General features: G+C 36.6%; 1 protein-coding gene across 8 annotated transcripts in view; it reads left to right on the top strand.

Moving 5' to 3' along the window:
* DMD (dystrophin) overlaps nucleotides 1-14,538 on the top strand; it is a 2,125,071-nt gene that overhangs the window by 813,069 nt on the left and 1,297,464 nt on the right. For all 8 annotated transcript variants that reach the window (XM_074323908.1, XM_074323912.1, XM_074323913.1 and 5 more), the window contains exons 26-27: nucleotides 7,808-7,978; nucleotides 14,243-14,425. In XM_074323908.1, the coding sequence (XP_074180009.1) occupies nucleotides 7,808-7,978; nucleotides 14,243-14,425 (354 nt within the window). The remainder of the gene's footprint in view (nucleotides 1-7,807; nucleotides 7,979-14,242; nucleotides 14,426-14,538) is intronic.

Here is a 14,538-nt window from a genome sequence, read left to right as displayed (position 1 = left end):
AGAACAAACCAATTTATTTATAGCAAGGGAGAAAACCAGAGCAAAAAAAGTACAAAATCAATAGTATTACTGAAATGTCCAGTTTTTTCACATGTTAGAGAAGTGTATTTGTAAAAGCATCTCTATATTCTTAAAATGTCCTTGCTTAGGACTTTATGCCTGCAACAAAATGTACCAAGAATTTGTTGTTCAAGACAAGTATTGTGAACACATTAGTCAGCTGCATAACAAAATTCCATAGATACTGGCCACACTCTCATCTCAGCCTAGAATATTTTATGTCTCTCTGGTTCTCCTTGGAATATCACACTGTCCATGCTTTGACATTATCTCCACATGACCTAAGTTTCTTCTTTTTTTTTTTTTTTTAACTAAATCAATGGTTCTTTATTATTCAGCGATTTCTGTGAAAGTGGGAGTCCAGTTACAGTGAAAATTCCTTGTTCATGCTGAATTTGTTGCAGAGGAAGTTAACATAAGGATAATTACTTCTAAAATTTCTGGGAAACAATATTGATACAATCATTTAGCATAAGCCAGGAATCCTGACACTTCTTTTTTTAATTAAATTTATTGGCGTGACAGTGGATAGTAAAATTACATAGGTTTCAAGTGTACATATCTATAGTACATATCATCCATATATCATATTGTGTGCTCACCACCCAGAGTCAGTTCTTCATCCATCAACATATATTTGACCCGCTTTACCCTCTTCTACGATCTCCCTTCCCTCTTACATGACCTAGGTTTTGAAAGGAAGAAATCACAAAGTCACGAAGAGAAAGAAAACAGTGCTTTAGAAGCAGAAAAGCCAAGCATGGGTATTGGGACCAATTCAGGGCTTCAGAAAGAATGGAAATGAAATGTGCATCTATGCTGTATAGATGTGTCTACACACAAAACAAGGGTGTGATATTCTTTCATGGGTTAAAGATAATTCTGTATTTGTTTTTAGATGTTAAGAGTAGAAAAACACAAATAATCAGGGACAGAATTATCCAAATGCCTGATATACTTGAAGACATATTGATCGGAATTTGTAGGTATAAAATGGTTGAGATTGTTTTAAATTCTAAAAGTTATATATTCAAATTGAAAATATCAAGGTTCTAGCTATTTTTAAATAAAGGATAATCATTATGAAAGTAACCCACATATTAATGAATGATACTTAAAAGAAGGAAGGAAGAGTGGGAAAGAAGGGGTTTTATAATTATACCTTTACATTATTATGTTATATATTTATTAAAGAAATTAATCATATACATGTAAATACATAATTTTTTAAGGAAACATTTTTAACGTTTACTTACTAGAATGTTTATTTACACATATAATTACCAACCATTTTGCACCAGATATAAAGTAGTATCTATTTTCACAGAGGCTGTAGTTTAGTAGAGAAGGTGAAGAGCAAAGGAATTAACATGGTATCACACAAATGCATAATTTTAATGTTGATAAATGCTCTGACATGAGCCATCAGAATGCTCTGAATGAGAATAACAAGCGAGAAACCTGCCTTTTACTAGTTAGTCAGAAAAGTCTTTTCTGAAGAGGTAGATTAAAAGCTGATGCCTACAAGGATGGTTCAACATCCTCAAATCCATCAATGTGCTACATCACATAAACAAAATAAAGGACAAAAATCATATGATTATATCAATTGATGCAGAAAAAGCATTTGACAAGATACAACATCCATTTATGATTAAAACACTTAATAAAATAGGTATAGAAGGAAAATACCTTAACATAATAAAGGCCATATATGACAACCCCTCAGCTAATCTCATAATTAATGGTGAAAAACTGAAGCCCTTTGCTCTACGTTCATGAACATGACAGGGCTGTCCCCTATCACCTCTGCTTTTCAACATAGTGTTGGAAGTCCTTGCCAAAGCAATCAGGCAAGAGAAAGAAATAAAAGGCATCCAAATTGGGAATGAAGAAGTTAAATTATCACTCTTTGCAGATGACATGATGCTATATGTAGAAAACCCTAAAGACTCCACCAAAAAGCTATTAGAAACAATCAATGAATACAGTAAAGTTGCTGGCTACAAAATCAACGTACAAAAGTCCATTGCCTTCCTATATACTAACAATGAAATCTCAGAAAAAGAAATACAAAAAACAATTCCTTTTGCAATTGCAGCAAAAATAGTAAAATACCTAGGAATAAACTTAACCAAGGATATGAAGGACCTATATGCTGAAAACTATAAGACATTTTTGAAAGAAATTGAAGAAGACACAAAGAAATGGAAAGACATTTCGTGCTCATGGATTGGAAGAATCAACATAGTTAAAAAGGCCATATTACCCAAAGCAATATACAGATTTAATGCAATCCCCATCAAAATCCCAATGGCATTTTTTAAAGAAATAGAACAAAAAATCATCAAATTTGTTTGGAACCATAAAAGACCCCGAATAGCCAAAGCAATCTTAAGAAAAAAGAACAATACTAGAGGTATCACACTTCCTGACTTTGGCTTGTACTACAGGGCTACAATAATCAAAACAGCATGGTATTGGCAGGAAAACAGACACATAGACCAATGGAATAGAATTGAGAACCCAGAAATAAAACCACGTAAACATGGACGGATAATTTTTGACAAAGAAGCTAAAAACATACAATGGAGCAAAGACAGCGTCTTCAATAAATGGTGCTGGGAGAATTGGATAGCCACGTGCAAAAGAATGAAACTGGACTGCCATCTGTCACCATGTACCAAAGTTAATTCAAAATGGATCAAAGACTTAAGCATAAGACCTGACACAATAAACTGCATAGAAGAAAACATAGGTACTAAACTTATGGACCTTGGGTTCAAAGAGCATTTTATGAATTTGACTCCAAAGGCAATGGAAATAAAAGCTAAAATAAACGAGTGGGACTATATGAAACTTAAAAGCTTCTGCACAGCAAAAGAAACCATCGACAAAATAAAGAGGCCACCAACTGAATGGGAGAAGATTTTTGCAAACAGGGCCTCTGATAAGGGGCTAATATCCAAAATATACAAGGAACTCATGCAACTCAACAACAAAATAACAAACAACCCAATTGAAAAATGGACAGAGGACCTGAAGAGACATTTCTCCAAAAAAGACATACAAATGGCAAATAGACGTGAAAAAAAGGTCAACCTCACTAATCATCAGAGAAATGCAAATAAAAACCACAATGAGATATCACCTCACCCCAGTCAGAATGGCTATCATCAACAAGACAAATAGTAACAAGTGTTGGAGAGGCTGTGGAGAAAGAGGAACCCTCATACACTGTTGGTGGGAATGCAGACTGGTGCAGCCGCTATGGAAGGCAGTGTGGAGGTTCCTCAAAAAGTTACGAACAGAATTACCACATGACCCAGCAATCCCTCTCCTGGGTATCTACCAAAAAAATCTGAAAACATGTATACATAAAGACACGTGTGCTCCGATGTTCATTGCAGCTTTGTTTATGGTGGCCAAGACGTGGAAACAAGCAAAATGTCCTCGATAGATGAATGGATAAAGAAGTTGTGGTATATATACACAATGGAATACTATTCGGCGGTAAGAAAAGATGATATAGGAACATTTGTGACAACATGGATGGATCTTGAGATTATAATGCTAAGCGAAATAAGTCAGACAGAAAAAGCAGAGAACCATGTGATTTCACTGATATGTGGTATATAAACCAAAAACAACAAAAGAACAAGACAAACAAATGAGAAACAGAAACTCATAGACACAGACAATAGTTTAGTGGTTGCCAGGGGGTAAGGGGGGTGGGGGGTGGGGGGTAGGAGATGAGGGTAAGCGGGATCAGATATATAGTGATGGAAGGAGAACTGACTCTGGGTGGTGAACACACAATGGGATTTATAGATGATGTAATACAGAATTGTACACCTGAAATCTATGTAATTTTACTAACAATTGTCACCCTAATAAATTAGAAAAACACACTGATGCCTAGTTAGTGAGGAGAACCTGATACTTTGATATGTGAACTAGGGAAATTGTGGATAGAGAATGAATGAAGTGGGAGAAACTCCTGAGGCAGAAGAAGGATGAGCAGATGTGAGTCAGGAGGAAACAGGTGGAAAATAAGAATCATGAGCTGTCTTTTAAGTCAACGTGAGGTTTCAGTATGTTTGTCAGGTACATTGGGAAGCTATTAGACTTTTAGGCACAAAAGTGGCAGCATATCAAGTGATCGTTTAGAAGTTTGCTGTTATCTGAAGAATAGACTGAAGGGGTGAGAGTAGAAGCCTGTAGGAATTGCAGTTGTCCAGGTAGGAAAAAAATACTGGCAAGGAAAAAGGTGGGTGAACCCTCGTGCACTATTGGTGGGATTGGAGATTGGTGCAGACACTACAGAAAACACTATGGTGGATCCTCAAAAAATTAAAAATAGAACTACCTTATGATCCAGCAATCCCATTCTGAGTATATTTCCAAAGATAAATCTGTACTCCCATGTTCATTGCAGCATTATTCACAATAGGCAAGATATAGAAAGAACCTAAGTATCCCTCAAAGTATGAATACAGGATACACACACACACACACACACACACACACACACACACACTCTGAGTATTATTCAGCCATGAGAATGAAGGAAATTCTGCTATTTGCAACAACATGGATGGACCTTCAGGGCATTATGATATGTAAGTGAGATAAGCAAGACAGAGGAAAACAAATACTGTATGACCTCTCTTATATGTGAAATCCAAAAAAGCTGAACTCAGAAACACAGTAGAATGGTGGTCGTCAGGGCTTGGTAGGTGGGGAAGATGGAGAGATGTAAGTCAAATGGTACAAACTGCCAGTTATACAATGAGTACATTCTTGGGATCTAATTTACAGCATGATGACTATAGTTGAAAATACTGTGTTGTATACTTGAAAATTGCTACAAGAGTAGATCTTAAATATTCTCACCACAAAAAGGAAAATGGTAATTATGTGAGGGTGATGGAGATGTTAGCTAGTTCTGTCCTGGCAGTCATTTCACAATACATACGAGTATCAAAACATCGCATTGTATACCTTCAACTTACACAATGTAATATGTCAGTTATATCTCAATAAAGCTGGAGGTGAACAAAATGGAGTGGGGAGGGGCACTGCTGAATGTCAGTTTTACATATTCTGGAACAGGAAGCATGAGGGACTTTCTATTTTATCTACAGGGTTAAAGCAGTGCAATCTGCTGATAGTATGAGGGGAGATTGGGCAATTTAGGGCTAGAATTTTGGCATCACTTGATGTGATTAAGGTAGGGTAAGATTGTCATTTTAACCCTAACTTTTGACAAAAATCCTTCTTGATATGAAACCACAAAAAATACATCTTTCTCTCTGATCAGTCATAGAGCTGTGGAATGTTACATTTAGAAAAGTTCTTGGAAACCATCTGGTCCAACTGCTAGGTTAGTTATGAAGCTGAAATAAAGAGAAGTGAAGTGATGTGTCCAGGTTCACTTAGCTAGCTAATGATTGCGTCCAAATACTCCTGATTCCAAAGCTGATATTCTTTCCAATATACTCATACTGTCACCTCAGAATAATTTCCTGCCTTTCTTCCTTTAAGAAAAATCTTCCCTAAACCCCTTTCTTCTCCTTTTATTTTATAGCATGCAACATTTTTTTACTGCAAGTTTTGGCTAAGTTCCATTAGTCACTCTGATATTATTGTCGCTTTTTCAATTGCCTCCAAAGATTATAGCAGAGCATCTAAGTAGAAATTTAACAGCATGTTTACTTGTGCTTATTATAGGCTCATTGACTATGCAAAATAATCTTTATACCTTAATTAGTATAATTGTTGGGCATAATGTTCTAGTAGTTGTGTCAGAATGAAACACTTATTTACATTTCAGTAGATCAGGTACTACCTTCACCTTGGAGACTAAAGAACTTAAAATAGTTTTAATTTAACTAAATTAGTTTAAGATGGTAGTAAAGTATAAGAAAAATTAATATGATGATGGTTCTGCATATATTTGGTAAAATACCATTAAAACTTCATTATACTAAAACTATGCATTACATACCGTGTTTCCCCCAAAATATGACCTTCCCGGACAGTCAGCTCTAATGCATCTTTTGGAACAAAAATTAATATGAGACCCGGTATTGTATTGTATTATTATATTATATTATATTATATTATATTATATTATATTATATTATACTATATTATACTATATTATATAAGACCCAGTCTTATATTATAGTAAAATAAGACTGGGTCTTATATTAATTTTTGCTCCAAAAGATGCATTAGAGCTGATGGTCCGGCTAAGTCTTATTTTCGGGGACACATGGTATTAAGACTTCTCAATTCCAACTCTTACTTAAAAAAATAGAACTTCATGTAATCCCAGAGAGAAAAATAACATCATTTATTAGAGTTACTTTTTACAATAAAAGACAAGCACTATCTATAGTCATTCTAATACTAAATTGATCTTTTCTCTCAGTGTGGTATAACAGGGTACTGTGCAACAAGCCATTAGCACACCTGATTTTCTGTACATGTTTTAAGTTTTGCTCTTCTGGTTAGTAAGGAATAAATTTCTACTGTTAAGAGTTGGTATTTCAGAGAGGCTTTAAAGCACAAATCTCCTGTTACCACAATACTGCTTAGCAACCTGTTTTTTAACTTAAAATTATGTACAGAACAACTTCCACTTTAGTACAGATGTATTCAGTACAGAATATCATGCTACATGATATTCCATTGGGTGTATAAATGTCTCCCAATTAACGAATCCTCCATGAAAGCACATTTGAGTTTGTTTCAAATATGTTGCTGTCTTCAAAACTGACTTGAACATTGTACATGCAACTTTGTATACTTTGTTTTGCATGGTTCACATTTAGAGTGGAAGAGTAGACTCAGATGTATAAATGTTAAAAATTTTAATACATTTGCGAATTTACTGTTTAAAAGTTTGTAGATTAGGGTAAAAGGGATCAAGTATATGGTGATGGAAGGAGAACTAACTCTGAGTGGTGAACACACAATGTGATATATAGATGATGTGTTACAGAATTGTACACCTGAAACCTATGTAACTTTACTAACAATTGTCACCCCAATAAACTTTAATTTTAAAAAAAAAAGGTTGTACTATGGTGGGTATTTCCCACAATAGGTATGAAGTCCTTTGTTTCCTTAGATCCCTGACCAAATCGGGCATTTTTGCTAATTATTTTATTTGCTAATCTTATATATAAAAATGCATTAATTCTTTTTCATTTGTAATTATTTCACTATAAATGTTACTGAGCATCTATGGCCACATTTTAGTTTTCTTTCAGCGAATTACATACCTATGTCCCTTATCCATTTTCTGTTTTTCTGTCTGATTTGTCTGATTTGTGAGAGGTATGAGTGTTAAGTTCCTTGGATATTTGAAATTTGTAAAACAGTATCAAAGAGCACAAAGAATGATTTCTATCTGTGCCAATAAATTTACTTTTTCAGCTGAAACATATTACAAAAAAATGTGGTTTTCTCTATTCTGTTTGTAGAAAAGCACTGCCACACACCATGGCTAAATTATAGTTGCAGGGGAATCTCTTCATTTTATTAAGTATGCCAAGTAAATGGCTGCATCTTATTTTAACCGTTATGTGAAATTAAGCGTATCCAGTCGTCGTGAGTTATTTTCCTCAATCACATAAGCGTTTTACTTCTTCATTTTTTTCTAAGCATTTTGCTGTTTATAATGTTTTATGACTTTTGATATTCATGGTTTACTTGTTGATTTGTTTTATGGCAGGTCTATGCCAGAAAGGAAGCCTTAAAGGTAGGCTTGGATAAAACCGTAAGCCTTCAGAAAGACCTGTCAGAGATGCACGAATGGATGACACAAGCTGAAGAAGAATACCTAGAGAGAGATTTTGAATATAAAACCCCAGATGAATTACAGACAGCAGTTGAAGAGATGAAGGTAAAATACACCAAATAACACAAAGAAAAAGATGCAACATTGCTTGAAAATGTCATTCTGTACAATGTGTTCTTTTCTTGCTTTAATAATAGAGATTGATTTTTAATTAATTTTGCTTCCAGTGTGATATACATTATGTAGAATTCTTAAACTTTTTTATTCATTTGAATGCATTGTGGTCGAAATATAAATATTGACAATTGCAGGTTAGAACATTTTCCCCTTGAAATTATACATTATTAAGAGATTGAAGTCAGCTCATCACTCTAGCTGTTTCTAGCTGATGCAAATTCAAATTGAGAATAAGTCCAAGTGTTATTGAAATGACTGTTGAAAATGTAGTGAACAGGCTCTGTTCATTTGGTGATTTAAGGGGGTTTCTTAGAACTTGGAAGGACTAAATATTTTAACTGATAGCCTTTAATATGGATAAAAAGGACTGAGTTGACGTATATTTCCCTTCAAACAATAGGGTAACAGTATAATAACATTTATTTAGGAGCAAGGAAACTGCTATGTAGCAGGGAATTGAATGTACACAGTGACATTTCAGTATGTCATGTGTAAATCATCTCATTTCCTAACTTGCAAGTATGAACTAATGATTGACATTTACATGTAAGTAAATTGCCTAGTTCAGAGTGAGCACTCAATGATTTGCGGCTGTACTAATGATTTCTATCCTTCTGTACCAGCAGTAACACACAATCTGTCCACCTTAGCCTATGTGAAATATTGATAGACATTTGTTTGTGTTGAGGACTCATGATAGAGCAAAATTGTTTTGGAGCCAGACCCTTGGGTTTAAAACCTGGTCAAGTGTGTAGCCTTGGGCAAGTTACATAAACTTATTTTGTGAACTGGGTGTCAAAATACCTGCTTTTGAGAATTATTAGAAGGGTGAAATAGGAAAGTCCTAATGCAATGTCTAGCACAAAACAGATGCCCAGAACTCAATAATTATTACCATTATTATTGATATTGATGCTGCATGGTAAGAAATTAATTACATGTACTTTGTTACATAATTTATATGATAATTCAATGAATATGTGTTATAATTAATAGCAGAAAGTACTCATGAAAATTCAGGTGGGTAAACAAATGTGGCTTTAGTCCCATGTAGAAAATAAAATTGAAACATATAAGGAAAACTCTATTTAGATAGTGATAGTTTCTAGAGTATTAAAAACTACAAAATCATTCTAATCTAATACCATATATCATTCATGTATTCATCAACAAATATTTATTGCATACTTACTATGTGCCAAACACCTTTCTAGATACTGAATATAGTGGTGAGCAAAACATAAGGACTACTTGAATTATTGGAATATACATTCTGGGAGGGGGGCAAGCAATGAAAGGAGAAATAAACAAATCAACTCGGTTGAGATCATGATAATTTGCCTCAAAAGTAAACCAGGATTGTGAAATAAAGAGTAGTTAAGAGTTCAGGTGGGACTTGGGATGCTATTTTAGAAAGTGCTGACTTGTAGGGCATTTATGAGGAAGCATATTTTATCTGAGATATGAATCCTAAGAAATAGCCAACCTTAAAAAAAAATCTTATTGAAGCACATTCCACTTAGAAGGAAGAGCTCTTCCAAAGACCCCAGGGCTAATTGGAAAGAGAAAGAAGCCTCCCTCCATAAAGAGAGTAAAGTGGGATAGTTGACCCAAGCTGATTTTGAGGGGGTGGGTAGATATCCGTTAACACAGGAGTTTTGTAGGACTGAGGAGTTTTTATTCCAAGTGAAATGGGAAAGCATAGGAAGGTTTCAAACAAGGGACTATAATGATTTTGAATTTGACTGTGGGGACGTCACCATCAGGAAAATTGTATCTTTATAGAATGTGAGAGCTAGAAGGTACTTTGTAAGCAAAATAGTCCGCACTTCTCTATGCTGCTTAAAAACAAACAAACAAACAAACAAAAAAACTGAAGTCCCCAGGGAGGTCAAATAATTTAATCATAGTCACAAGTTTTATCTGTGGTAGAACCAATAGGATTTAACATATTCCATCCCATCCCACCCAGTCCCGCCCAGTCCTGTCCAGTTCCACCCCACCGCACCCCACACCCCATCCCAGTCAACATGTGCCACACCTGTGGCCTTTCACCTCACATCTGAATCCCCTCCTGGCTGTTCTCACCGTCTCTCACTGTATAGCCGCTGCCTCAGATCCCTAAGTAGTTCACCAGCAGTCAGCTTGTGTTCAGCTGCTCTGTTTTTCCTGGTTCCTTCCTTTGGCTCTGGCCCTCTTCCTTCTCTCTTTGCGCAGTTGGCCTATCTGGCTAACCACCCAGTCAGATCCTTTTTTCTTTTCCAGCGCCCTAGAGCAGACTGTCTCAAATTTTAATTTTTTTATTAGTTTCAGGTGCACAAGACAAAGTAATACTTAGACGTTTATCATTTATATCCCTCACACTGTGTGAACCCCCCTCCCCCATCCACTATCCCTCTGACCTCGCACAGAGCCATTACATTTCCACTGTCTCTATTCCTAATGCTGTACTCCGCTTCCTGTAACCATACACACACACACACACACACACACATACACACACACACACACATATATATATATATATATATATAATTATAGTTGGCATTCATTATTGTTCAGCTTCAGGTGTACAGTGCAGAGATCAGGCATCTACATCATCCCTGAGGTGGTCTCCCAAATGGAACAAGTGTCCATCGGATACCCTACAAAATCTTTACAACATTATTGATTAGGTTCCCCAAATTAATTTTCAAAACCCCGTGGCCACCTTGTGGTTACCGACTGTTTTCTAATCCCCTCACCTTCCCCCTTATCCCCACCCCCCCGCCCCTCTAGCAACCCTCAATTTTTCCTCTATGTCTCCAAAAGTGTTTCTGCCGCCATTCCTATGACATCATTCCTCAAATTTTAAATTTTTGTAAACAGTCTTTGGAATGACTGGCCCAGCCAATTCGTCCACATTGATCGGCGTGTTTAAGTAACTGATCTAACTACAAAATTGGTGCACTGAGGGTAGTACTGAAAAGCAGAAAAGCGCAGGCAGCCTCTGGCAACAGGAGCAAACGGAGTTGGCAACAAGATTCCATTTCTTGTGTTTTCCACCTGCCAGTCAAGGTAATCTCTTTAGGTCCGTTTCACTACCTAGAGGGTAGTGATCATACTATGTCCAGGCTTCCACCTGTGCTCATAGTGAGAGCAAATTTATCTTCATTGTCAGAAGACAGACAGACCTACTTGAACCTTTCTCCCTGATTTACTCAGAGTAAAAGTGGAGACCTTCTGTTAGTTCACTTTCCCCTCCTGTGTTTTATTTGCAAATGAGCTCTGTTTGGATGACTTCTTTTGCCCCTGTAAACAAAACTTCAATTAGCATAACAAAGCATAAAGGAGTGTTTGATGAGAAAGATCTAACTTGAAAACTCTTTTCCAGGTCCGCAATGATGACACGCTGAAACTTTATATTAAATGCTTTTTTTAAAACTCTGGAATTTCCATTTTAACTGTTTTCTTCTTTTTAAATGTTTTACTCTACTGTCACTGTAGTCCTAGTTCTTAGCAGAACTTACATGAATGTATTTGCTATTCTTGCTGTATGGGTGACAGACTAAAGCAGTGATGCTCACCATCAAATGAGCCTCAGAGTCACCTGGAGGACTTGTTAGAACACAGACTTGTGGGCTCCACCCCAGGACTTCCGATTCTCTGGGACCTGACATTGTTCATTTCTAAAATGTTTCCAGGTCATGCCAAAGGTCAAGTTCCAAAGTGGTTCCAAGGGACCATACTTTGAGAACCACTGATTTGACATATTGGCAACGAAAGGTATCTGAACATGTGTTGGCTAGATTCGTGGCTCCAAAGGGAGCCAAAGCCACCGTTTCTGAGGAGGAATATGTCTAAACTATCCCAGTCATTCAGTTTTCTACCTTTTCCTGAAGTGCAGAAATTCGTCATGATCTTCTTTTCCCATCTCTGAACCTTTCCCAACTTCTAAGCCTGCTTTTTAAGAAATGTATGAAAGCCTGAAAAACAAGGAAAGAAGTGTTTCTCCCTTCTGCATTTTCTGATAGTTACATAGGTAGTTTGTAATTGGTATAAAATATCATTTCATTTACTGGATCCACTTCTTCATCTCATGAAGGATTTGAGATGGGAGTAACAGAAACTATGGGAAAGAAAAAGATACAACTCTCAGCATGATTTACTTAAACTCTCTGAACCTCAGTTTTCTGATGTATAATGTGGAGATAACAAAACACATCTCCCAAGCAACAAAACACATCTCCCAAGCTTTTGTTACAGATCCAGTGAGGTAGCATATATACCATGTCTGACATAGCACACAGCGGCACATACAAAGTGGTTAATGGCTGTCGCAGTTGTTTGTAAGGCTCAATTTTTATAGCCAACATATGGTTTGTGTAGGAACACATCCGAAGCTCAGTGATGCTAAACAACAGATTTACTCAGAATTTTTAATTAAAAATTCCAATCAACTAAAATCTGAAGGCAGTCATTTAATACTCAAAACAACTTCCACTTGCCATCACGTTGTATAGTTTTACAGCATTATGGAACGGAATCCAAGGGCATGGGGTAATTGTGTTGAACTACATAAAGGTGTTTCATAGCTGACCTTGTCCATTTCCTGCTCATATCCCCTTACCCTCACTACTACACTCCACGTGGGCCCAACTTCCACCTGCCAGAACCCGTGTTTCTTTATCTGAGAGCTTTCTGTGGCTAGTATATCCCACTTTTCCTACCAGTGTGTCCAGCTTCAAATCCTAGGAAATTAGCATTCCCCCAGCAGCCTCCAACCAGTGATGGGAGATGGTATATAAACACCCCAGTGTCCTCCCCCCTGAATGGGATAATCCTAACGCATGTGTTTCCCAGAACTGCCCAGCGAGGTTAGACACCAGTCAAGAACAGTAATTGCAGGTTTTGCTACGTATACCCTTATAGTCTCTATTCCCTTTCCTGCCTCCATTCCCCTACCGGTACTTTTTTCATATCACACAGAAACTACTTGTGCTTGAAAATTCATCTCAGGGTTGACCTGGGAAGTAGCACAAATGAAAGATCCATTGTGTGTGTATGTATGTGTACACTTCTAACATACATGTACACATTAGAAGTTAAGGAGTGTGAATACCCTCTGACCAAAGACCTACCGTGATCCTCCTATAATTGAACACGTTGAATTCATTACGTTTGATAACGAGAGAGAGAATACATGCCATTGGGAACCTATGTACACAACATGGGGTTGTGTGAGTAACATCATATTCGAGAGAACCTATTGTAGGATTTGCGTTTGTGTTAGATGAGTTGAGGAAGGGTTTCAGGCCTTTGCTTTGGATTGCATGTTGTCAGTAAGTGGTAGTAACTCTGTGATTGTGTATCTTCATACATGTTTCCTAGGAGGAGGGAAGACGAGAGTGAGGCTGAAGATGTTATTGGTAAAGGTGCAGTGGTACCTCAGACTATCCAAGATAGGGGAGTGTTTGGTATTTTGTGTTTTGGACTACGTTGACATTCTTGTCTGTATTCTAACACGATTAAGCAGTGGTACTGTTGTCACGATTGGCCATGGTAACAAAGTAGCCTTATCTGATGTTGATAGTTTGTGAAACACTTTGTCTTCAATACCAGCTGACTAAGGCACATTTGCGAGTACCAGGGCGACCATCTCATATCGGAGGCCACGCGCCTTCTCTTTCTCTTATGTGTTTTCGGTTACTGAATAGAACTTTCTTTTATCAAAATGTCGACCCAAGTAGAGAAATAAGACTTTTCTATATTAACTATCTTTTGATTTAAATAACACCTGTACTGATTTAAATATTATTCATCCATCTAAGTAATTTATAAGTGATTTTAATTGTAGACTATCGTATTTTTTAACTTAGTACTGAACTACTGGTTTCTTGCTTGTTTCCAATAAAGACATAGATAGAGATAGAGGTATATAGATATCCACAAATACATAAATACCCACATACAGACTACTTTTCAAACTATTCTGATGAATGGTCTATTACATTCTGATTATAATTTTTTTTTGAGTTCCCAGTTTTCACTAGACCAAAATTTGTGGAAATAATTTGAGTCACGATTGGATTTCTTTTTATGAATCTCATTCTAATAGAGATGTTGTGAGGAGACAAGTCTATGATAGGTAGGAATGAATTTGGGAAGAAAAGTCACGGTCTTGCTATTAAGGGGACATCCTTTATTTTTCAGAGAGCTAAAGAAGAGGCCCAGCAGAAGGAAGCCAAAGTGAAACTCCTGACCGAGTCCGTGAATAGTGTCATAGCTCAAGCTCCACCTGCCGCACAAGAGGCCTTAAAAAAGGAACTTGACACTCTAACCACCAACTACCAGTGGCTCTGCACCAGACTGAATGGGAAATGCAAGACATTGGAAGTTAGTAGCTTTTCTTGATTCTTATCAATTATATGTCAATTTATGGGCACTTGTGAAGCACAGTGATTAAGCACATAGACTGTGATGTAAGACTACTTAGGCTCGAATTCTTC

This window comes from Rhinolophus sinicus, chromosome X, assembly GCF_036562045.2.
Source record: "Rhinolophus sinicus isolate RSC01 chromosome X, ASM3656204v1, whole genome shotgun sequence".
Taxonomy (NCBI): Eukaryota; Metazoa; Chordata; class Mammalia; order Chiroptera; family Rhinolophidae; genus Rhinolophus; species Rhinolophus sinicus.
Note: the sequence above shows the minus strand (reverse complement) of the source record. Positions and strands in the feature narration are given on the sequence as shown.